The sequence below is a fragment of the Pogona vitticeps genome, chromosome 2 (assembly GCF_051106095.1).
Source record: "Pogona vitticeps strain Pit_001003342236 chromosome 2, PviZW2.1, whole genome shotgun sequence".
In the NCBI taxonomy this organism is placed as follows: domain Eukaryota; kingdom Metazoa; phylum Chordata; class Lepidosauria; order Squamata; family Agamidae; genus Pogona; species Pogona vitticeps.
This window is the reverse complement of record NC_135784.1, coordinates 50,340,461-50,366,557: the sequence shown is the minus strand read 5'-3', so window position 1 is coordinate 50,366,557 and position 26,097 is coordinate 50,340,461. Positions and strand designations below refer to the sequence as shown.

General features: G+C 39.5%; 1 protein-coding gene across 7 annotated transcripts in view; it reads right to left on the bottom strand.

Annotated features, from left to right (window-relative positions):
- The window catches only part of CNTN6 (contactin 6), a 300,659-nt gene that overhangs the window by 168,789 nt on the left and 105,773 nt on the right, over window positions 1-26,097 (bottom strand). For all 7 annotated transcript variants that reach the window (XR_013541601.1, XR_012083493.2, XR_013541603.1 and 4 more), the window contains exon 3: window positions 3,668-3,794. Coding sequence is in view for 1 of the 7 variants with exons in the window: in XM_020791024.3 (XP_020646683.3) it covers window positions 3,668-3,794 (127 nt within the window). In the remaining 6 variants the exon portion in view is untranslated. The remainder of the gene's footprint in view (window positions 1-3,667; window positions 3,795-26,097) is intronic.

Genomic DNA, 26,097 nt, shown 5'->3' with positions numbered 1-26,097 from the left:
ATGCCCATCACTAATGCTGATAATTTTTGCATTATCTACCTTTCTTTCTTTCTTTCTTTCTTTCTTTCTTTCTTTCTTTCTTTCTTTCTTTCTTTCTTTCTTTCTTTCTTTTTGGTGGCCCTCTGCTCATTTTACGAATGAGATATAAATATATCTTTGTTTTGGTATGGGAAGTGTATTTATAACCCCAAATAAAAGCCAAATTTGTGTAGGTGGTGCAGAGTGAAACTGTGTAGTGATTATATATATCTAATCTTTGTAGATTGTTCAGTTTTATTTTTAATGGTACTTTGCTGCCACCGGCCTGGATAAATACGCGACTCTTGCCCTTGGAAGGCCAAATGCCTTTTTAAATCTTCCTTGTAATCAAATCCTAGAAGGCTGGGAAAAACATACTAAAAATCTGTTAACCAGATTTGCAATAGCATGTACAATTGAGTGGAAACAGCTAAAGCTACCAAGAGTTTTTATCATTAACATTAGTTAGATGTGAATTATACTCATAAAAGTTGAACTGACCCCCCTTTTTTAAAAAAGTATAGTTTTTGCTGAGTTCTCATAGTCCAAAATATATAGAAATATATACACCTTTTGTTTCTATTTTATTCTGTTTTGCTTTCATTCCATTCAGTTTTCAAGCCTGCATTTTGCTATATAATACAGGGTTTAATAGTTCACTTTTGCTTATTCTTTGTACTTGCTTCAATGCTGTAATTTTTGGGTGTGGTTGTTAAGCATTATGGGTTTTTGAAATTGAGTTGTTGTATATAAGGGAATGGTAAACCACTTCTGAGTATTCTCTACCTGAAAAATCCTGAAAGATGTCACCATAAGTTATAACTGATTCCCTTCTTCATAGAAACATAGAATAATGAAGTTGGAAGGGGCCTATACATCAAATCTAACCACCTGCTCATTGCAGGAATACAAATCAAAGGGTATCTGCAAGGTGGTTTTCTAAATTTCCTTTGAATACCTCTAGTGTTGGAGCCCTCACCACTTCTTGAGGTAATTGTTCCCATTGACATACTGCTCTAACAGCTAGGGCGTTTTACCTGATATTCAACCAAAATCTGGCTTCCTGTAACTTGAAAACTGCTATCATATCTCTCCTCTGTCTTCTTTCCTCAAGGCTAAACATGTGACATTCTTTCATTCTTCCTCACAGAGCTTGGTTTCTAGCCCACTGATAATCCTCGCCCTCCTCAGAACCTGTTCCAATTTCTCCACATCCTTCTTGAAGTGCAGTGTCCAGAACTGGGCACAATACTCAAGATGAGGCCTAACCAGTACTGAATAGAAGGGAATTAGTATTTATTTTATTTAATTTATTTATTCCATTTTTACCCCACCCATCTAGATTCAGGAATCTACTCTCGGTGGCTTACAAAGTATAAAGATAAAAACAGCATTCAAATAACATTCATTTTTAAGAACAATAAAAATTAATAAAGAAAACAGGATCAAGATGGGAAAAGGCAGCTATGTAATGGGAAGGGGAAAGGCCTGCCGGAAGAACCAAGTCTCCAGCTTGTTTTTAAAATTCTCAGCGTGGGCGACAGTAGGATCTTCGTGGGTAAGGTGTTCCAAAGATGAGGGGCCCACCCAATTGTGGGAGCCATCCCATCAAGTTTCAGTTATTCCTATCAAGTCATATTTACCCCATGAACTAGATTTCCAGTTCTTCTTGTTTGTTTCCCATACTCCCATCATTTGTGTATAGACACCAGAGATTGTGTGTTGTGGTGCCTGCTTTATATTGACATTTATGTTAATATGATTATTAATGTTAATGCTAATATTATTATTGACTCCCATTCCTCTTATTGCATGTAAGGCTTCATCTATCTTTACCTCTGTGCTTGCATCTCCTTTCCCCTTCCAGTTCAGTTTAAAGTCCTCCTGATGAAGTTTTTCATGCTGTGATGAAACACATTCTTCCCAGTCCTTGTGAGGTGCAAGCCATCTCTTGCTAGCAGCCCATCATCTAGAAAACCTAGCCCATGATCCCAAAAAACAAATGTCTCATGTTGACACCACCTTTGTAGCCAGTCATTCTCATGAAGTATTTCTCTTTCCCTTTCTTATTTCTCTTCCAAGTACTGGTAGGATGGATGAGAATGCTATCTGGGCCCCAAAGTTCTTTTCCTTCCCAGAGCTTTTTAGTCTCATGTGATGTCTTGGCTATGTCATTTGTTCCCACATAGATCAGAAGGAAGGGATTATACCCTGGAAGAATGAAACAAATCTGTGGATTTTATGAGTAATTACAATCCTTCTGTCACATCCCTAGTCTGTGTTCCAGGGAGACAGAATACCTGGTTGGTCCATGAATCTTTCCAGCAGACTTCAGTTTCCATCCCACATAGTAGGGAATGTCCTGTTACAACTACTGTTCTCATCTTCTTTTCATAATGTATGGATACAGTGCCTCTGCTTGGCTGAGTTTCAGTCCCTCTCATATACTATAGCTTGTACTCTTCTAAGTTCATATACTTGCTGTCTACCAGACTCCTCATCAAGAACCTGAAAGCAGTTTTGCAGTTCCACCAGTGAAGATAGTCTTCTCCCCTTTTTTGCTTCTAACTGTGACTCTTTTTCATGGTGCTTCCTCCAGCATGTTTGGTCTCTCCTTGACATTCTCTTCTTCTATCTTCCTTTGTTGCTTTTCCCATTCCAGTGCTTCCAATGACTGCTGCTGCTGCTCAAGAGTTCTGCCAATTATAATTCATCTTCCCTTATAGCTTTAAGTGTGGCTACTCACAGCTCCAGCTCTCTCACCTTTTCTTCTAACAGTGCCACCAGTTTGCACTGGCTTCATGTGTATGCCATGTTACACTCAGGCACAAAGAGAAACATTGCACAAACTTTGCAGGTCACCACAGCTGACATGTCTCTTCCTCTCATAGTGTCTGTTAGCTTTTTTGCTTTGCTTTGTTTGTCTGTGAATACCCTTTACCTTTGGCCCCCCTTTGGCCTTGCCCACCAAACTCCCCTGTCAAACTCTTGTTAGCTCTCCTTATTTGCTTGCTCTGTTTGGGAGCTCCCTGAGTCTGCCTCGGCTTTATTCCTCAGCTGTGTTCCATTAGGAGTCAGTAATCAAAAAGGACTGGTAGCACACTTAGAGTGTGCAGCTTGCCCAAGGCCGCACAGGCTGGCTCTTCTTCCAGGAAGCACAGTAGAGAATCAAATTCACACCCTCTGGCTCTGCACACCAAACATGGCATCTGACTTCTATAATGAGTCACAATTACACTTTTACTCATATTTAGAAGTATGTTTTATTTGTTCCCTTTTTATATAATATGAATCAGGAAACTTATGTTTATATTTTTAAAGTATGCTATTTAGAAATGACTTTGGCTGTATCACTTTAGTCATTAAAATAATGTATCAATCAGAAAACAAAATAAAAGAGAAGAAAAAGGAAGAATATAAGTTTTAATATGTATATGCAAGGAGATAGTACATACTCATATGAAAAAAAATCATAGGTACATCTCAAATGCCCATTGGGATTTAAATGAAAGAGTTTAGTGTGTGTTTCTATCACCAGTTGATCTTTCATTTCAGCTACTCTTTTTGAAAAACTGCAGAGGCAAGTACTATTTTATTGACCTCTTCTTAACACACTTGAAAGTGGTGAGACAGATATAAAAAACCTTACCTGTAGGAAGGTGAAGGATTTCCTTTAGCTGTACAGTTCAGAAGTACTTCTGGATCTTCAGAATTCACTGAGTAGGTGATATCAAATGGCTCTTGAATAAAAATTGGTCCATGTGGAGGTTCTTCATCTGAGAAATGAGACCATTTTAAATGAATATTCTACTGCTTCAAGTCACATCAAAGCATATCCTGTGACATTCCATCGATTTCACTGTTATTTGCTTCAACCATTGCCACCACAACCATTTTGGGCAAACTAGCCCTTTATTTCAGAAAGTCTGATACTAATTGTTAGAATCACAGAATCATAGAATAATTGAGTTGGAAGGGGCCTATGAAGCCATTGAGTTCAGCTGCTTGCTCAGTGCAGGAATCCAAATCAAAACAGATCTGACAGATGGTTGTCCAATTTTCTCTTGAATGCCTTAAATGGTGGAACCCTCACCACCTCCTGAGATAATTGGTTCCATTGCCATACTGCTCAAACAATTAAGAGTTTTTTCCTGATATTCATCTGAAATTTGGTAACTTGCACCCATTATTACATGTCCTGAATTCTGAGATAAACAAGGACAGACCCTGACCCTCCTTTGTATGACTAACATTTGAAAAATGCTACATTTTCTTCCTTTAGTCTTCTTTTCTAAAGGATAAACATGTCCACTTCTTTCAGTCTTTCCTCATAGTGAGACATTTTATAAGCATGTCTCATATACCATTTGTAAATACAGGAATATTTTGTGGGACCTGAAGTTAGCTTTGAATTACAGTCTATTTCACTCCTCACAGAACAGCAAGATGTACAGAATTGTTGCGTCTTATCATTACAATAATTCTAAATTCAGAGACAATGACTGAGCAAAAATATGGAGAGTGTATCTTCCCATAATGTTGGTATATATATAATTATACAAGACAGAATATACAGTATATGTGTATATGTATATCTGTATGTTTATGTGTTTGTTGTGATAGACCAAAATGTTGTATTTGCATAGCATATGATTCTAACAAATCAGAATATGTCTGATGTCAGCCAGGCTACTATATAAGGCAGGTGTCAGCAGTTCATCAGACAGGGTCCAATATGTGATAGGGCTAGAACCAAATATGTAATAGATGTCAGAGAAGGCTAAACATGTAATAGAGTCTCAGAGAACAATACCTACCTCAAACAGAAATAAAGATGTAACTGACAGGGATTAATAGGGTCAGATAGAGCTTACAAATGTAATAGTGTTACAATGAGATAGTTACTTATTTACCAGAAAAAATATGTCTGTCAATAAACCCAGAGCATGTATGACAAATACCAAATGTCGAAGCACTATAATTTATATTATATTTTACATATGTTTATATATGTATAAATATATACATATTTATACATATTCATGTATATACATAAATATATACATATATTTAATATTTTAACCAAAAGCATAAGGAATTATTTGACTATCATAATCCTGGCACAAAACACACAAAAGGGAGAACATATACTGTATTTTTCCATGTATAAAATGACACTTTTCCCTAAAATAATTAGAGGAAAAAATGAGGGTTTTTTTATACAGGGTAGTAAGGGGGGAGGGATAAAAGCACTTTGTTCCCTGCTTTCCCCCTCCACTTTTTGCAAAGAAAGTGGACAGGGAAAGCACCCCCTCCACTTTCTTTGCAAAAAGTGGAGGGGGAAAGCAGCTTTTTTTCAAAGAAAGTGGATGGGGAAAGTACTTTCCTCTCAAGAAAGTGGAGGGGGAAAGTGATTCCTTCTTTCTCCCTCCACTTTCTTGTGTAGAAAGTGCTTTTCCCCGTCCACTTTCTTTGCAAAAAGCTGCTTTCCCCCTCCACTTTTTGCGAGGGGGAAAGCAGATTTTTGCAAAGAAAATGGAGGGGAAAAGCACTTTCCTCCCAAGAAAGTGGAGGGGAAAAGAAGGAATCGCTTTCTCCCTCCACTTTCTTGTGAGAAAAGTGCTTTCCCCCTTCACTTTCTTTGCAAAAAGTAGAAGGGAAAGCAGCTTTTTGCAAAGAAAGTGGAAGGGGAAAGCAAAATCAAAGCACTTTTGGGTTAGAAGGAAATTTTGGGTTAGAAAAGTGGAGGGTGTCTTATACACGGGGTGCCTTACACATGGAAAAATACGGTACTTTTACTCTATACAATATTGTTTTTTTAATCTATAGGCTTCAAGTTGTTGTGTGCAGACTCTGTAAAAGTAAATGTTATATATTATTCATTATAACTAAAATCCAACATATATGACCCTTCTCAGTGCTTAACACCCTCTTCTCAGGCTTGCCAATACAGGGACAATTGATGGGGACCCTAAACTGCAAATTTAGACAGAGTTTAGTAAAAAAAATCTTAACTGTTTAAATCACTGTTAGACAGCCCCAAAATCTAAATAAGTTTACATTTGGGAGGGTAAATTTTTAACAGTTGAGTTGATTTTGGGGGGGCACATGCATAGAAAATTTAGGTGAGGTTTAATTAATTATAAGCAAGAAGCTCCTGCAAGTGAAGTCACTTGCCTTCTGCAGATACAACTATGTAACAAGATTTTCATTGTTTTATGTGGAATGAAGAAGGCTGAGATTAGAAGACAGTTAAAAGTGGAATTCTTCACCTACATATGTGACATATGTGGCAGTAAACTCTACTGGATGGATATATTGGGACTTGCTACGGAGTAGACATGCATAAGATTGCACAGTTTGACTGTTTGACCGATCTAACAGTTTTAAATATAAGGCTGCAGTCTATATCCACTTTCCTAGGAATAGGAAACTGAGCTTAATGGAACTTACTTCTGGGTAGACCTATGTGTTCTAAATGAGTACAGTCTTCACTTCAGCTGTATGAGATTTTTAAAATGAGGGATTAACCTTCTGCCTTAGTCATCCAGTTCTTCTTACTTAAAAATTAATCAAATAAAATTTTCAGCCAACTGCAGTGGCCAAATTCAATAGATACAGCTATTCCTACTTTTCGGAGGGTTATGTAAATACCTCCCTTACAGTAGCTGCAGATGAAAAATCAGTAAGAAAAAAAAGTGGCAGCTCTAAATCAACATCACAATATGCTGGAATCCACAGACTTTGAAGAACTAAGCATTTCCTGTCAGCTCAACTTTCTTGCCTGTTCTGTTTTTCAAAGTCTTATTTTTTAAAGAAATCTTGTCAGCCATATGTTGTTGGATTTTTTTTAGAAGGCTGATTAAAAAACAAAACTCACCTGTACCTAATGTGGGCAGGAGCTCCCTTACAGGTGTGCTGAAATGGAGGGACCCATCTAGTGTGAATGTGAACACAATTCGAGTGCACAACATTCATGTGCCTTTTATTTTCACCCATCACCTCCTGTCCTTTATAGCAAAGGCTATAAAAATATAAGGCAGTCTATGCCCTTCCTGCATTTCAAAATCTTACACAGGAAAATTGCTTTCAGACTTTCCCAGATAGTCTGCAGGCAATTTCCTCCTCGCGTACGCCAGCAAACATTTCATGTCTGATTGATAATAACACCTCATTTCTGGAAGATTTGTAGGGCTTATTTACATAATGAAGGTGAGGAGAAGCATTTATTTGCATCCTTGCTTCAGAATTATATAGATGGTCATTACCTCCACCTAGCCTATATCTGACTTGTGCAGAACGATTCTTGAGGAAGATACACAAAAACATGGTAAGGGACTTGCCCCAACAACACAAGATTGACAAAAACAAAGAAAATTGCAGTTATACTGGTGGAGACTGCCCCAACCTAAAAATATTTTAGCAAATGCCACATTTTGTTTCCAGTGTTCGCATTTCAAGTTCTGTAATCAGACTACAGTTATTTCTCATCAAAAAGGACTGTTTTTCTTCCTAACCTTGCTTTGATGTATGTTACATACCCTGTACTCACTCTGACTGAACCCGTAGCTTAGTTTTGTTTTGTTTTTACTGTGAACTAAACAGTAATGTTTACACAGACCTCACCCCAGACTAAGTACACATGGTGTTGTTCCTTCAGACAGAAGTTGTTTTGTGTTCATTGGGACTTAGGGTGTGATCACATTATGGAATACATCAATATTTTAGGCCTCCTGCAGAGCAGTCCGGTGCCATATTTTCACTGCCAGTCACATGATAGATAGAAAAATGTACTTCAGCTTGATCCTGATCTTTCCCCAAGCTGTACCCTAACCCTGACCTGGATTTAATGTATTTAATCACTCCTATAAAAGTGACCATTTCATCCTACCCTTACTCACAAAAAGCTACATGTAAGATTGTACTATTCAATTGGTTAGAGATGTTTCGATAGACTTCTACATCTCTTCAAAAAGTTTACAAAATACTTTTCCCGTAAAGACCATATACTGCATCCCTTGTCTGCAACATTGGGGTTGCATTTCGGTGTCGGTCTGGCATTATTTACCAGACTACCGCTGGTGTGTGGTGTTGTCGTAGGAAGAGGGAGATTTGAGGGGCGGCGGCGGTTGCTCCATTTAAAAGACATTTGGTGTAAAACCTATTATGCATTGAAAATTGCAACTGTTATTAAATTATTATTTAAAATTACCCTGTAAGAAGTTATTATATACAACTACATAAAACTATATACTTCTGTGGGAGGAACGGCTTCCTCTGTGCCTCTTTTCATGGGGCTGCCCAGAACTAGTGCCCTTTACTGCCAGGTAAGGGAACCCTCGGCAGATGACCTAGCTCATGAATTCTGCCCAGAGGAGGACGGCTACCACTTTATTTCAAATGCTTCCACTATCCTCTAGTCACAATAAAACATAAAGGCAGTCTGTGCTTGCGCAGAGACATCCAGGGCAAGGCTTTCGCAAGAGAAACAAGATTTAGGAACTTGTGGGTTGTCTGAAAATCAGTATCCAGACCAAAGGTCTAACTAAGAATTTTATTCTAGAAAATAAAGGCAAAAGAGTAAATAGTCAAAGTTTACATCTGTTGATGCCAGAGGCAGCTTGGTTGGAAAGAACATGGAGAATTTACATGAAGCAGGCTTTGGTCAAAGAACATTCAGGATACTAAAGCACCTGGAAAATAATTAAAAAAATATCCCGTTATGAATTATCTGTCATGACAGCCCCATCTCCTTACGTTACTAGCAGGTGTTCCTCTTAGAACACAATAACTTCGCAAAGGACTAAAAGTATGTCCCCCTTTCTTCAAGCCTCATGGCTGCCCTCCTGCACCAGCTTCTCCTTCCTTCTCCTTTCTCTCTCTCCCTCCCTTTTTCAGTTGTCTTTCAGTTTTCTTGAAGGCTCTGTTCCCCTTGCTGTCCCAACTCCAGAAAAAAGACGCAAGACAAAGATATGGATTAAATATGGGCCACTTTATTGATAACATAAAATATGAAATGGCAATCCTTTGCCAAAAAGAGGAGGCCTGCTGTAGTGCAGAAATGGGTGAAACAATAAATGGGCAAGTCCCCAGCCTTATGTTCCAGCAGTCTCCAGACAGCAGGAACCCGGCCAGCCATTAATAAACACCCCCAGACCTCAATCCATCTTTCACTGATGACTGTTGGTCCAGAAGTGGCCCAGTGCATCCTCCCACCACAGACACTGTAATCGCATGATCCGCAGTGCTGGGAAGTGGGATGCGCTGTTAGCTTACCAGAGATTACAATTGGGACACACCGAAAATACCTGTTATTTTTGCACTACCCACCTGTGTGACCAAAAATTTGTCCACCAAAATGTCAACAATCCTCATCCAGTGTGGGATAGGTGAAACATTCCCCCCATCCAAAAGCAGTCAGGATGAAGGTCAAAAATTCCTATCTGCCCCCTAAAAGGCAACCACAAAAACACACATTAGGAAAAAGGGAGGACGGGTGGGAGAGGAAAAGAAGAGGGCAATGCGAGGGGGGAAAGCCCTTTAAATACCCAGGGCTTTCCTGCCTTCTGCGCGATTCTCAAGAGACTGTGAAAACAGTCTTGCTCTATTCCCGGTGAACCGCAAGGATTGATCGTGCTGGCAAAGGCAATGCCTTGCCAGCGATCGCTGCAATGCATCAAAAAACCTAGGTCTGATTTTAGGAGACATGGATCTGGGATGCAGATCTTTTGATCCATTAAGGCATCAAAACTCCCTCAGGCTGTGGCATTTGGCATACTTCTTTCAATGGATCATCCTGGCCCAAGTCAACAGTCCTGGAAGTAGTATGCCTGAACTCTCTTTGTTCTTGCCAGCATAATGTTCACACAGGGAACCCATGGTTAATTAATTAATTTAAACAATGGAATTAATTAATTTAAACAATGGTTAAATAAATAAATAAATAAATAAATAAATAAATAAATAAATAAATAAATAAATAAATAAATAAATAAATGAATGAATGAATGAATGAATGAATGAATGAATGAATGAATGAATGAATGAATTTCAGGTCTCTTAACATTCATACAAGAATTAATTGCAACAATTCATTTATTTATTTAACCCCACATTTCTTCTTAAAAGGATCCATCATTAAAAAGACAATTTTAAAACTTAAAAACAATGAATTATTCAAATATTTAAAAAGAATTCAATAAATATTATATTTAAAATGTTAGATGAAAGCACCACTAACACAGATTTAAAAGCAACACAAATACGAAGCTTCCCATTTTAAAATCTTTTATAGACAGCCAGTCACTAAGGAAAAGCCTGCCTGAAGAGAAAGGTTTTTGCCTGCTTGCAGAAGGACAGCAATGACAGGGCCAGGCTGGTCTCCCGTGGGAGGGAGTTCCAGAGCCTAGGACCAGTGACAAAGAAGGCCCTCTCCTGTGTCCCCACCAAGCACACCTGTGAGGGTAGTGGGCAGAGAAAGGCCTTAGGTAGGTAGGTAGGTGGGTATTTTCATTTCTACCTGCCCTGTTAGTGTTGCCATTCTCTGGGCAGTTGAGAGTATACAATAAAATCATACAATAAATACCAAAAAAATGTGTTACAATACAATAAACCCTATTGCTAGCTAAGACTATACAAGTACCATACATCTTTAGAACTATATAAAGTTCTTTTAGTAAAACAGTAAATAAATGAAAGTTCATGAAGGGTCAGGAGGAAAGCCAATGGACACGATCCTGCTCTCTCTCATAATTTCAGCCTAAACAATACCTGTAGGAGGTTATTCTGGACAAGGGATTCTCAGTACATGAATAGCACTGAACTGGATACCACCCCATAGTTATTGAGCAGGATGAAATAGTGAAATTCTGCTATGCTGCTACTCTAAACTTTAACCTTTGGGGTGAATTGTCTCACAGTAAGAAATCTCTGTAGACATTATCTGCTGCATACATATAATTTTTAAGACTCTCAAATTATTTTTTAAAATGGTATGTGTGTTTATATTTCCTACTAGTGAAAATAATAAATCACTCTATTTTCTGTTTTGCGACCCACAGCCAGCAAACTGGGGCAAGTCTTCCCCAACACGCTGTCTGGTGCAATACAGAATGTAGATTTACCGGCAGATAAAGTAGATGATGGAATGACTTATATTCAGATTTCAAGTGACACACATTCAATATTTATATTTGGTCAGAGTCCTCATTCGCTTTGCTGAACTGCTATATTTTGGAGTTCATTATCCTGAGATGGATATCCACTGTGCCCAAATTCACAACACCATAAATAACATGGAAGAACCTCCATTTTTTAAAAAAAAAAATCCACATGATTTGCAACACTTCCTTCAAATATTAAGGATTTAAAATAAAAATAATAAGTGGGTCAATGAATCAGTTCCACATATTAATTCTAAGTGCATCTATTTCTGGGAATAAAAACAATTCATTAAACTCAGTTTGAGCTTAAGTTCAGAAAATGTTTTTGTAAATAGAATCTGGTCCAGTGTACAGATGGACTTCTCTTCTCTGCCTTCTCCAGGAACTGGCCACTCAGATGAGGAGGGTGGGGATTCCTGCAGCACTACATTTGAGTGGCCAGCTTCTGGAGAAAGCAGAGAAGGGAAGTAAAGGCGCCTACCCAGACTGGAAGATTGCATGATGGGGATGGATGGAGCAGGATGTGCCATCTGGTGGGTGGAGGTGCCAGTGAAGGGGGTGGGGAAAAGGAATGCATGTCTACTGTGCCAATGACTTAGGACAAAGGCGCATGAAGTACTTCGTGCCTATCTCTAGTCCAGCCTTAAGAAAAACAAAAGTGTAATTGAAAGTAGTTGTAGCAATTAGTCATCATATGTGATTGATTTCACATACACAAGCATACATGTTAGCAGCTCATAGAGACTCAGCTTGTTTATTTGTATTTGTAGTGTTATGCATCCTCAAGAAAATATTGCTAGATATACACATTAGCTATACTCACAAGGAAACCCCACTCATTCGGCAAAAAGAGTTACAGCAATATAATATGTCAGGGCAGTAAAACAGGCTGAGATAGACTAGAGGGTAAAGCACTAAACTTGTCTGAACATGATAATGTATTGTAAGTGACATAACAGGCCATAAAATACAGTAAATCATTGATTTCCATAAAGCTTCTTCTCCCCCCATCAAACTCTGCAAGTTAAGTTAAGCGGAATGCGGCTTTTCAAGATTCACTGTTCTGATTCACCTTTCATGAATGGGCATGAAGGAGATCTTTGAGCAACCACTAGAGAAGCAGTTGTGTGTTGCTGACACTAGGGAAGTGGTGGGGAGGAGTGGCAATATTCCTCTAGGGATGGAGGGGGTCTGTATATGGCCCCTGGATTTCCAGTACTTGCCTTTAACAGTTGCAAAATGTTCATACTCATCAGATCAACTTGTGAAGGGGGTGGAACTGAGTAGGGCTTCATATGATGTTTTTAATACTTGGGGGGGGGGGACAAGGTCTTTCAGGTGGTATGGAGCCAAGCTGCACTGGACTTTATATGGCTAAAGCAGCACTTTAACTTGGAACCAGAAAAAACTAGAAGCCAGTATACAGTATTTGTTGAAACCGGGCATTACATATTTCTTGTATCCAGATCTATATAGAAGCCTTATTGCAACATTTTGAAGTTTACTTGATGCACATAACAGACTTCACATGTCTATGAACAGGTACAGTGGTGCCTTGACTAATGACCGTGCCAACTTATGACCATTTCGAGTTCTGACCAGCTCCAGTCGCAAACTTTTGCTTCAATTTGAGGCCGGAGCTTCAAATTCTGACAGGAAAAAAGCAGAGAAAAGGGGTGGGGAATTCAAATTGGCTAACCATTTGTAGGTGAAGAGGCTGCTTCTTTGTAGCTCTTTTGCCCCAATGCAGAGGGCTTTGGGACTTCCTGGAGCTGATTTCTGCTCCTGAGTAAGTACATTTACTTTGTCATCACTTTCCTCCCAAGGCATCTTTTAATTTCATGGTTGCTGTCACCATCTGCCATGATCATGGAGCTCAAGAAAGTAAAATCTGTCACTGCCTCCATATCTTCCCCTTCTATTTGCCAGGAGGTGATGGGACCAGTGGCCACGACCTTAGTTTTTTTTGATGTTGAGCTTCAGACCATTTTTTGTGCTCTCCTCTTTCACCCTCATTAAGAGGTTCTTTAATTCCTCCTCACTTTCTGACATCAGAGTGGTATCATCTGCATATCTGAGGTTGTTGATATTTCTTCCGGCAATCTTAATTCCAGTTTGGGATTCATCCAGTCCTGTCTTTTGCATGATGTATTCTGCATATAAGTTAAATAAGCAGGGAGACAATATACAGCCTTGTCGTACTCCTTTCCCAATTTTGAACCAATCAGTTGTTCCATCTCCAGTTCTAACTGTTGCTTCCTGTCCCACATATAGATTTCTCAGGAGATAGATAAGGTGACCGGGCACTCCCATTTCTTTCAAAACTTGCCATAGTTTGCTGTGGTCCACACAGTCAAAGGTTTTTGTGTAGTCAATTAAGCAGAAGTAGATGTTTTTCTGGAACTCTCTGGCTTTCTCCATAATCCAGCGCATATTAGCAATTTGGTTTCTAGTTCCTCAGCCCCTTCGAAATCCAGCTTGTACTTTTGGGGGTTCTCAGTCCACATACTGCTGAAGCCTACCTTGGAGGATTTTTAGCATAACCTTGCTAACATGTGAAATGAGTCCTTCCTACTGGAGGCAATAAGATATAGTTTTATATCACGATATTTCACTGTCAGTGTACTTCAAAGTCCTCAGCAGGATAGCCAGTTCAGCAAACCCCTTTGTTTCCTGTATTTTCTACCAAATATGGCTTATCATTTTAGATTCTTGATCAAAATAATTCAAAATGTCCAGGCTAAGATTGCATTATGGTCTTTGTTTTTATTTTATTTTATTTTTTATATTCTCAGAAGTCTAATAGGAAATTCCCAATGGGAAAGCATCCCAAACCTATTCAGCCCTACTGGCAACTTTTTAAAAATGTTACTTATTTGTGTTCATTGAATCTGTGTTATTTTTGGATGGCTTTTTTTTTTCAGGGTGGTTTGGCATGAGAGTGGTTTTTAACAAGTTGGGTATTTTTAATCTTCTTGTAGGAGCAAGGCAAATTAACTCAAAGGTATAAACTGGTGGGCTATATGAAAGATAATTCTCATTATAGGATTACATTTTTTATAGGCAGAATTCATCTATGATGCAAATCCTTGAAGTATGAGGTACAGATGTAGCACAGGTTCTTCACTGAAATGTAATCCCAAAACACTTGAAGTGATGGTGCCATTTGGAAAATATTTTCTAGTATTGGCATAACTATGCATTTACTTGACTGTCATAACTACTTGTAGATCTCCTGTATGGATTATTACTGCAGGGAAAGTGCCCCAGAGGAAGACCACAGCTGTGATACAAGGATATCTGCAAGCGGGATCTGAAGGCCTTAAGAATGGACCTCAACAGATGGGAAGCCTTGACATCTGAGCATTCAGCCTGGAGGCAGGCAGTGCATCATGGCTTCCCCCAATTTGAAGAGACCCTTGTCAGCAGGCTGAGGTAAAGAGGCAGTCCTGGAAACAGCCAAATCAGGGAGCTGGACAGGGAAAATATTGCATTTGTCTTCAGCGTGGAAGGGATTGTCACTCTCGAATTGGCCTCCTCAGCCACACTAGATGCTGTTCCAAGTCCTCTATTCAGAGCACGTTACCATAGTCTCTCAAGACTGAAGGATACCTACTGCATAACTTCTTTAGGCCAATCACCCCCAAATGTTTGTGGTATGCTTGCTATCAAGGGCAGACATAGGGCCCACCCCCCCATGCATCATATCAATGGCTAACCGACCTTTGCTGTCGATTTGCCAGACACCCAAAAAGTTCTCATTGCCATTGCTATTAAACTTAATGAGACCATTACTAGATAGCTCAGTGGTTAAGGCATCTGGTTGGGAGTTCAATTCCCCAATGTACCACCTTGACAAGGCTGGACATGATGATCTGTAGCATCCCTTCCAGCTCTGCAGCTCTACGATTTTATTTTTTTTTTTAAGAATTACAGACCAAGAGATCCTTCTTGCGGAGAACACATAAGTTGCAGTTGTGAGCCGTCTTTCCTTCATCATTCCACTGCCTCACCATGCTCGCTAGTGGCCCTCTATCAGAGATGGGTAATAATGCTTTATTGGGTTAAAACATCCAGGACAACATGGCCACCATGGCCACTGCTATGCTGGTGGTGTGAGTCTGAGAACTGCCATCCAAATAAAGAGCAACATTTCCAGCCTCTCCATCCTGTGAACATAAAACACCTCTGCAATCTATATCTATAGGGAACGCCTCAAGGTCAATGAAGCTAGCCTTTGAAATCACACTCATGTGATGGGGAAAACCCTTCTCCACAGTGGACCACTGAAGAATGGAAGCCAAACCTTCCTGACTGGCCAAGTTAGAATTTTCTCTTGCATTAGTTGAATGATCTGGCTATCGCTAGGAATAGCTATTGAGAAGGATGCTTAGATGTAATAAGTAGGTACAGCTATGTTTCCCATTAGTAGTCAGAAGTGCTGAAATCCAATCAGACTGACAGCTTTTTAAGTGCCAAGGCAAAACACACACATAAAGTTGCCTGGGAAGCACAGTTATAACAACTAGGCCCAAAATTTATACTTCAAAGTATGGAAGAGTACTTTGAACATCATTAGAACTATAATTCAAACCAGAATGTGACAACTACAAAACAATACTCCTTTATTTGTCATGTGGCATTGTCTTCAGTTGACATAAAAGTTAAAAGAGTGTTACTAACATATGGGGAAGCCCATGTTGTTTCATTATCATAAATTAGCAGAGGATTGAATTACATTTTCCTTCCATTTTTATATAGACAACAATTTTTCTTGGGCTTGCAGTTCAGGGAACAAGCTCCACTGCACTTAGTTTTCTTCATATTATAAGAGATTAGAATGAAGCAAAAACAAAGGGAGGCAGTGTTGAAGACACAAGTTGGGTAGATTTCTACTGTATTGTTTACTAAAGTCCTATTTACATAATCCCCATGGACAGATATAAGTAAGGAAGGGGATCATGCCCACTAACTTTCCCTCTCAGTATACGTACATGTTCAGTAGAAAGTCTAAACATAAATAGTCTATGCATGCTGTAGTGGAATGCAAAAAGATGACGTCATTCCTGCCTGTCCATCACAGCAGCCCAAGGGGGAGGAGCTAAGGATAGGGCAGGAGTGGCGGAGCCAGAGAGACAGTTAGGGAGTTGGAGAGACAGTTAGAGAGTTAGAGACAGTTGGAAATGTGGAATGAGAGTTAGGGTTAGGAGAATGAAGGAGAGGGTTAGTGAATTGAGAGATATTGATTGAAAGCAAGAGAGATATTGATTGACAACAAACATGATCCAATATGCATTCACACCTGAAACAGTTCATATGTGATTTACCTTTTGATCTGTTTGACAATAAAAGAATATTTAATTAAAACTCTGCTTCCTAAGTTCTATACCCCTTAGAGTTGGCAGCACTTGTGACATAAATTGGTATTAGGAGAATACCTGGTGGGAGCGTGGAGGGCGTATACCTTTGTGAGGTCCAAATAAATAGGGGCAACAAGGGTAGATTGCCACACATGCCATCTGCCAGGCATATTGGCAAATCTTTGGATCCTAATCCCAAGTCTAACTCTGAGTCTTTGGTACCAAGTCCCAAACCTCAAGTCTGAGTCCCTATTAAAAACACACTTTCCACCCTACCCATAAAAAAAGGGAAGGATGGGTGGGTTCTGAGTTTGCAAGTCAAGTCTGAATCATTGAAAAAAATCTGAGTCAGGTCTGAGTCAAGTCACTGGTGTAATTTAAGTCCAGCTTCACAGTGAGTCCTATAGCTTGAGTCCCCATCCCTGCCATCAGCAACTTCAGATTAAATACAGAAACTGGGAGAATATATAAATATTAGGGAAGTGACATTCTTTTCTTTTTTGGGCTCCAATTTCCAAAATTATGCCTGGGGAGTTTTCAGAATTCTCCAAGGCAGGATTCTGGGAATTCTAGCCCACAGAGCTACATCTACAGAAGCCTACATTTTGCTCACCAGAACACAAGACCAGGCTAGCTTCTTCAAGACCGCATGGCCTAGCTCTGGTCTTCTGTTCTGCTGTGTTGTGATGAACACACACACATACAAAGAAGCTGCCACTTCAGGAGATGCCACATACAGAGCTTAAAGGGTGACAAAGACTACTTTAAGTAAGTAAAGACTACTATTCCCAAGAAGCTCCAGAAGGGAAGCATATTAGTATGTTGTTTTGTTGTGATCTAAGTGGTTTAATATACATTTCATTCAGCACACATAAGTGTACATTACATGTAACTTTAACTCAACAGACCTTATTTATTTATTTATTTATCTCAAACAACACTGACAGAGGACATTTAGGGAGGCAACAAACGACCCTTTCTGCTCACTGTTTCCCTACTCCAAAATCATGTTCCCTCATAGTTTTCTTCTATAGGACATCCATTTAAGTTTCTCATTAAGGAGCTGAAGTAAATAAACAAAAACTGAGCATCTAAATTGAAGAGAGAATAACTGCAGCTGTGATCATCACGTTACTTAACACTATCAAGACAGTATAAGAATAGCCATTCGATGTAAATAATCAGATATGACCAGCTTTAAAAGAAAAGAAAGAATATACAGAATATACAGGAAATAAGATAGAGTACATGAGGAAATGAATAAAAGATGTGTTACATGATGAAGGCTTGAATGGCCCAAGAAGTTGTTCCACAACTAAGCTAGGGAACTAAAACATGAACCTGTGGGATTAAAAGATGCCACAGTGTGAAGCTTTTTCAGCATCCTAAAATGTGAAGTGGCTTCCCTAGAGGTATTTCCATCTTTCATCTGCGCTCTCACCTGTCCCCAGATGCTGAAAATATAACTTCAAAGACTCTGAGCTCCTTGCAGATTTCCTTGTCCTCTGAAAATGACAAATGAGGAGCGGCAGAGAAGTTCCTTCTCTTCGGGAGATAGAATCAGGAGATGTTGAGTCCTCAACATCTTTCCTTTAGAGGTATAAAACAAGTCAAACATCCCAACATTTTTGGCAGTCACCCGGCATGTGGATGGTTGGTCTAAACAGGAGTATTTCAGACTTTGAAGAGCATTTTGAAAGCAGTTTCTAGCATGACAGTGAATAACCTCATTTCTCATTACTCAGACATTGTACTTATGAAACTGTAGAAATTGCCATTGCCATTTGTGGTTTATATCTGCAGCAACCCTGGGAACCCTGCCTGTTCTTAGAACTGGAGAGGCCCTGATCTAGACAACATACTGGCATTTGTGCCCTCCTCCTCTTCCTCGCTCCCTGGTAAGACAGAAACTATCTCTCTAATGCTGGGCTTCTCCAGAGGTACACTGTTACTTTTGGCCCTAATATTCTTTGGGTAATGATGGAAGCTGAGATAGGAGCTCTGTCGGACAATACCATCATAGCACTGTGGAAAATGATGCCATGTGGATTGGCACACATAGAAGGTGTTTTAAGATCCAGTGATCCCATTTTGAGATGTGACTCAGAGAAATGTTCCTTTCTCACATTCAGAAGAGGTGTCACTGGCATATGTTTGGATGAGAGTGTGAGTCACTTCTATGTATACCAGCCCTTATTGGATGCACACCTTAGTGTGGTGAAGGGGTTTGTGTGTGTTGTTGAAGCTGAGATCAATGCCACCAGGAGGCCAGTCTCCATTACAAGCCTGGATTCCTAGTAGGGTTACCCAAGGTGGAATGGTCACATCTGAGACACCAGACTAAGATGCATCCACCCTCTTTAAGACAGCTACTGGGGAGCAGTGGTAGCAGGAGGTGACACTGGCAGAGGAGGCTGTGGGTGACACTTAAGCTAACTTATGTTAGTACTGGATGGAGGGTAAAATTCATGATGTAACAGAGAGAGTGACAAGACTCATTAAGCCCACTGACTCTTACTCCTTCCTTTTGGATCATGTTGGAACCAATGACTCTGCGAGGCATAGCTTTAGGGACATCACAAAGGGTTATGAGGATATGGGTAGGGAGCTGAAGGACCAGGGTATGCAGGTTGTAATTTCATTTCTCCTCCCTGTTGAAGGACATGGCCCATGAAGGGAGAGAAGAGTAATGCAGGTGAACAACTGGCTCCACAGATGCTGCCGCCAGGAATGATGTGGCTTCTTGGACCATACTATTTCACAAAGATTGTCCTTTGGCAGGGGATGGGCTGCACCTCACATCTGTTGGCAGTAATGTTTTGCTAAAAGGCTCACAAATCTGATCAAGAGAGCTTTAAACTGAGTTCTGGGGGAGAGGAGGGAGACAATAGTTTTCAGGGCAGAAATTCAGCAAGTGCTGGCGAGAAAAGCCCAGCAGGGCAAGTAGTACTAGAGACCAACAAGAGGAAGAAAAACACACATGGTCCTAAATGTCCCTACACTAATGCACAGAGCATGGGAAATAAACAAGATGAACTGGAACTCTTAATACAGCAAAATAATAATATAATAGGTATCACTGAAACCTGGTGGGATGAAACTCATGACTGGAATGTAGTTATTGGGGAATATAAACTATTTTTGAGAAATATACCTAGAAAGAAAGGAGAAGTAGCTTTATATGTCGAGGATGTTTATACTTGTGAAGAGATCCAGGACTTAAATCCAGTAAGCCAGGTTGAGAGTATTTGGGCAAGAATTAAGGGGGAGAGAAACAAGAGGGATGTCGTTGTGGGGGTATACTACAGACCCCCCAAGCCAGCCCGAGGAGTTGGATGATGCTGTCTCAGAGCAGATGGCCACACATTCAAAAGGGAGAGACCTGTGGTCTCTTCCAATTCTGTGATTCTATGATTCTATGAATGGTAAACCCCTGTTCCCTACCATGAAAACCCATGATGAGACAGTCAAAAATGAAACAAGAGATAGTGCTGGAAGATGAAACTTCCAGGTCAGAAATCACTCCATCAGCTATAGGAGAACCGTGAAGGACAAGTATGAATAGCCCTATTGTTAGTGATGCAAATTAAGAATGCTGTCTTACTTATTTGAGTTCTGTCTGTAAATAAAGAGGGCAGACATACTGGCTGGGATTAAACATGCCTTTCCATAATTCTCTGTATTTGCAAAATTACATTTCAAGGAGAGCATGCTATTTCAAATGTAACCAAAACAGCACCATTCACTCATAACAGAAAGGTATATCAGCAGACTTCACAGATCTTGGGACTTCTGCAGATATTTGGAAAAGATCTAAACCACCCCAAATCAGGATTGAGCATGCTCTCAGTGTCTACAGGATGTAAACAAGAAAAGTGGCAGGTAGTAATAGCAATGAAATTGATGGTGGAAACAGAATACTAGGAGGCCTCCACTCTGTTACAGCTCTCTCTCTGCTTTATGTCAGCGGCTTCCTGTTAGAGGCTGCAGTTTGGGAATGCTACATCATGATCCCTAATGGTGCTCCAGGTCCTTATCTTTTTTTTTTCTCCATGCCCAACCACATTTTACGACAGAGCTGGGGAACTTTTTTAGAATTTGATCAACCTCAGCCATTAGTCATGTTGGCTGAGGATAATGGAAGTGGGAATCCAATTACGTCTGGAAGCCTTGAAGGTTCCTACTGCTGTTTTGTACAACATTTGAAGTTTATGACGTGCAACAGTTAAAAGACAAAATCGGCAGAATATGTTATTTGTGTTGGCATTTTAATAGCAATAGCTCAGTTGCATCCCTTTTGATATCAAGAGTCCAACATGAGGCTGTACGATTTGTTCATCTTTTCCATAGAAACTAGGCATGGATGGTCAAATGTAGAACAAAAACAAGAGGAAATAATATAGGGATATTAACATTTTGTTGAGGGACTTTCATGGGATTACATATAAAGAAGCCTGGAGTGGCATTTCTGGCTACGAGGAAATTACAAGCTATTACTACATTGACTGCACAGTTCTTTGGTTGTGGTGTGCAAGATGCGTAAAAGATAAAGTCTTTTCTTTTGTACAGGTGATTTGTTTCATGTCATGAACTTGGCCATGTCCTTCAGACACCAAAGTATTGCTGAAGTAGACATCTAATTACAGAGACAAATATCCACCATGAAGTTAGTGGGATGTGTCTTCATGATGTATAGTATTCCTGACATTCATTCTTCTCAATGAAATTTCATTAGTCTTATGTTCCTAGGCAGGACAAATAAATAATAATGAACTTTTTTTCCAATCTACTGCCCAGGCATTTTGTTCACTGTGATTTGACTTATAAGCAAGGCTACGATTTGGTGGCAGATACTGTTTGCCTGTCACAATATTCATCTGCCATTATTGCCAAACTGACTAAATGTTCAATTCAATAATTTACAGTGCAGGAGGAGATAATAGCTATATCATTTAATATCCTGTCAGTTAAATAAATCCAGCACTTTGTACTTCTGTTACTTTTACTGAGTAAATTACTGTTGGGCTTTGTAAGACAAGAGGAAAGATAATTAAGCAAAATGTTCACCCAATAGAGTGCATCTATTTTAGATTAAGGCTGATGGCTTTTTACTCTGATTGTTTGCTTAGGCCCAGAATCTTGGAACATGCCTGTGATTTCTACTTCTTGAACCCAACCAAGAAGAAGGGAGGTAAAATAAGGTAAGCCTAAGGTAAAGAAGATTGTCATTGGGACATAAGAAAAATTGTGGTGGATCCATTGAGTCTGTTCACAAAGTGGCCCATGAGTTGCCCATAGGAACCCTTCAACAAGGACATGAATGAAACTACAGTCACCTCAGCTCAAATTTTGTAGCAATGCTTCTTCTAAAGTGAGGCTGCCCTAAGGCAGCTGAATAGGAGCAGATACTTGAACCCCCTCAGGTAGACGTGGGATCAGGTGGGAATTCAGAGTTCCATCATGCTAGCTTGCACAGGGCAGCTGGGGGCAGGAAAGCTGAAAAGATCAGTCCTGCCAAGATATACGTAGGCCTCTTTCAACCAGAATTTGGCAGCATTGTCCACCCTGTGGGTGCAGAGTGAATTTACTGGTTGTTTAGGTGCCAGATAGCAGTTTTTGGCCTGTAGTTCTAGATTGGTATATTGAACAAAATGGGTGCAGAACATTTCACCTATCCTACTCTGATTGCCCACAGGGCATTATAGTCTAATCTGGAGACTGCAACCTTCTTAAATAGGTAGGGCATGACACTGTCAGGTAATGTGGAAAGGAGGTTGATAGCAGTGATTCAGGTCCCCAAGTGTGGGACACCCTCTGAGGACCAGCTGGGTCACAATCAACCCAATTCAGTAGTGAGAACTTGAGTCTGAAATGGGCATGTATAGGCTCCTCAAGTCACACTGGCCTTGGCAGGTAAGTCCCCACTTTTTGAGCAAGATTTCATGCTATAGGGGAAACCCAGTTCAGAGGATTTAAATGGTTCATAAAGTTGTGGCCATTTTCACCCCACCACTTCTGCCTTATCTCTTTTTTTATATCCTGGTTGGAGGGGGCAATGAATATACAGATCCTCCCTGAGTTTGTTACTGAATATGACAGATAGCCACCCTGACTAGTAGCCACTTAAAACCCTAACCCACATGAGCATCCAATCTCCTTGTAGAGTTGTCCAAGTCAAAAACTATCACTACATCCAGTAGCAGTGAATACCAAAGATATCTGTCCTAAAATTTCCATCACTGAGCTTTAGTGGATGGCCAAGGATTATAGTATTATGAGAGAGAAAAAGAGAGAGAGAGAGAGAGAGAGAGAAACAAAGAATGAAAGAAGCCTTCTTCCTATCTAGCTTCTCTTTTGATGTACTGTATCTACATCTCACTTCTTCCCAACAGTTTCCAAGAATGTTTTTTTTCTTTGAGAACAGCGACTTCGATAGTTTTTTTGCTATTTTCTGTGCCTTCTCCAACACCACAATATTCTTTTCCAGGTGTGGTGACCAGAAATCTACACAGTATTCCACATGTATCAACACTATTGAGTTACACAAAGTAATATATACTAGTAGATTTGTTCCCTATTCGTTTTCTAATTGAGCATGGAATTTGCTTTTTTTCTTTTACGGGAGCCACACACTGGGTCAATATTTTCATCAAGCTGTCTTGCCATGACCTCCAGATCCCTTTCTTGGTCACTTACTGCCAGCTCGACTCTGATGATTTCATATAGGAAGGGATGTTCTTTTTGTTCCAATATGCCTCGTTTTACACTTGTTTACTTTTAATTTCATCTGCCATTTGCCCAGTCCGGAAATATCTTCTTGGTCTCCTTTGCAATCTGCTTTTATCCTCACAACCCTAAATAATTTAGTGCCACCAGTGAACCTGACCACCTCACTACTCACGTCTAACTCTAGGTTATTTATAAACAAGTTCAAAAGCACCATGAGAAAGTTTAAAAAACACATAGAAAATCAGGATACATCACACAATTTGAGGAATAGGCTGTCCCAGAAAAGAGAGTTGGCTGGTGGATGGGAGGTGAGAGTAAATCACCTTGGGAAATGGCAATATGTAAAATGGAGCTCTCTGTTCCAAGAAACAAGGGTGGTGCTGGAAGAAATTAGGTCTGTCAATCAGGTTCTCCCCATTTTATTTGTAATAAGTAGTGAAACATATTCTGGCTTGGTTTACACATAGTGGGAAAATATATGCTTCCCAGTAGCTGAATGAACTGTGAGAAGTTTGGACTGCATCCCCACCCTTCTCCTTTCGTTTCTGAAGTGGAAGGTTAGAAGTATCTGCTTGCAGTCTCAAACTAGCCTCACTTCTTCTTGATAGCATGCCAATTTATGCAAACTTTTGCTTACATGATAACTTGAAAATAAGCCATAATCTAAGCTCACGGCTTGCTCTCTCTATCGATAGTTTACTGTATTTTTCTGTGTATAAGATGCCCTCATGTATAAGACCTCCCCACTTTTCTAACCCAAAATTTCTTTATTCGCAAGAAAGTGGAGTAGGAAGGCAGGGATCAAAGTGCTTTGATTTCTGCTTTCCCCCTCCACTTTCTTGTGAGGAAAATGTTGTCTCCCTCCACTTTCCTTGCAAGAATGTGAAGGGGAAAACCAAGAATCAAAGCACTTTGATAATTCCTGCTTTCCCCCTCCACTTTCTTTTCCCCTCCACTTTCTTTCCCCCTCCACTTTCTTGCCCTTTTTTGCAAGGAAAGTGGAGGGGGAAAGCAGGAATCATCAAAGTGCTTCAATTCCTGCTTTCCCCCTCCATTTTTTGCAAAGAAAATGAAGGGGAAAAGCACTTTCCTCACAAGAAAATGGAGGAAGGAAGCAGGGATCAAAACACTTTGATCCCTCCCCTTCCTTACTTCCACGTATAAGATGATCCTCAATTTTTAATCTAAATATTTTAGATAAAAGTATCATATTATACATGGAAAATACAGTAAATAAAATAGTTTCCTGAGTCTGCAGCTTCACAGTCAAATGTGGTTTGTTCAAAATAGGAAGCGAAACTTTCTGACTTGCATCCATACTCTTCTTCTCCTCATGGATTTCAATGACGGCAAGTAAATGTGGGTTATTTGACCCTAAGAGGAATACAAATGAGGAAGTCATTGTTTCATGTTACATTTCATATGAACATCTCTGTCCTAATGTCACTGTTACGTGTTTCCTTCCCCAATCCTATAGGGGAAGGCAGCAAATACAGGATATTTTGCCAATAAGGAGAGTGTACATACATACAAATGCATCACTTGAACTTGTAAGAAACAAGTCACAAGTCCAACTAGTTTCAATGGGAATTAAATGCAACATGTTATGTCAACCGAACCATCAGTTTTCAACAAGAAGACCCAATTTTTCTTCAGTATCTTGAGCTTTGTATCCAGTGCTAGTCTTCACAATGACACATAGTGGCCAAAATTCTCTTGTGTAGTATGCAAATGGTATAGCTTTTGGAGGCAAATTGCCCCAATGTTAAGAAACCATTGTAGATATTATCAGTTGCACACTGAGTCATACCATTCGGTATGCAATCAGTATTCTGATTTCTTAACTTAAGGCAACTCACCTTTTAAGATAATGCCACTAATGTTTGTGATCTTCAACTAAGCAAAAGGATTTTGACCATTGTTTCAAACAGTCCATGGAACTCTAGAACTTACTTTGTATTAGCACCAAAAGTACATATAACAGTGAATTTCTTAGCACAATTGTGTCAAAATTCTTGCAACTGTGTCACTACAATAACCAAAGCCAGCACTAACTTGGAGTTTCCAACAAGTCTATGGTCTGACTACAATAATTAGATTTTGAAATCTGAAGTAAATTCTCTCTTTGGAGACAATTAATTTTCTGGCTTAATATAAATATTCTTGAGAAATCTTTAGAATACAGAAAGATACATTAAAGATTTTTCAGGCAGTAGATAATGAATTGCTTGCTTCCAGATAATTGACAACTGGATGTAGAAAACTTGAAAAGTAAATCATTTCAAGCAATTAGTGCAATGTAATACCAAGCAAGATGAAAGGCAAGTTTGCATTTTTCTATCTATAATCAGAAACAACTGAAAATGGTATTAATTTAAAATGTATCAGCAGACCCTTAAGAATGACAAAGTCAGAATGTTCCATGTTCTATGAATATTTATTTGAGTATTAGGGTGCTTCTTATGATCCTGCTGATACAAGATATGGATTTTTGTGCTAATTCCCTGTTGGAAAAATAACTGGAACACTAAAGCAACCCACCTCATTTTGTATTCCAGATGGAAAAAAAATGTGTATAGCAGAACGGAGCCCACAAAGCAAACTGCTTTGTTGAAATAAATGATTTGCCAGATAAATGCATCTACAAACCAATCTCCATTGCATGATTCTTCAAACAGGACATAATTATCTTGCATAAAATTATTACCACAATGTGATGCAGTAGTAATTAGCTGGACCATAACGAGAATGGACTAGACATGTAAGGCCTCCACCCTGGCTCATTTATGAGTTCTGAAATGATGGCATTTTTATTGGATCTTATACTT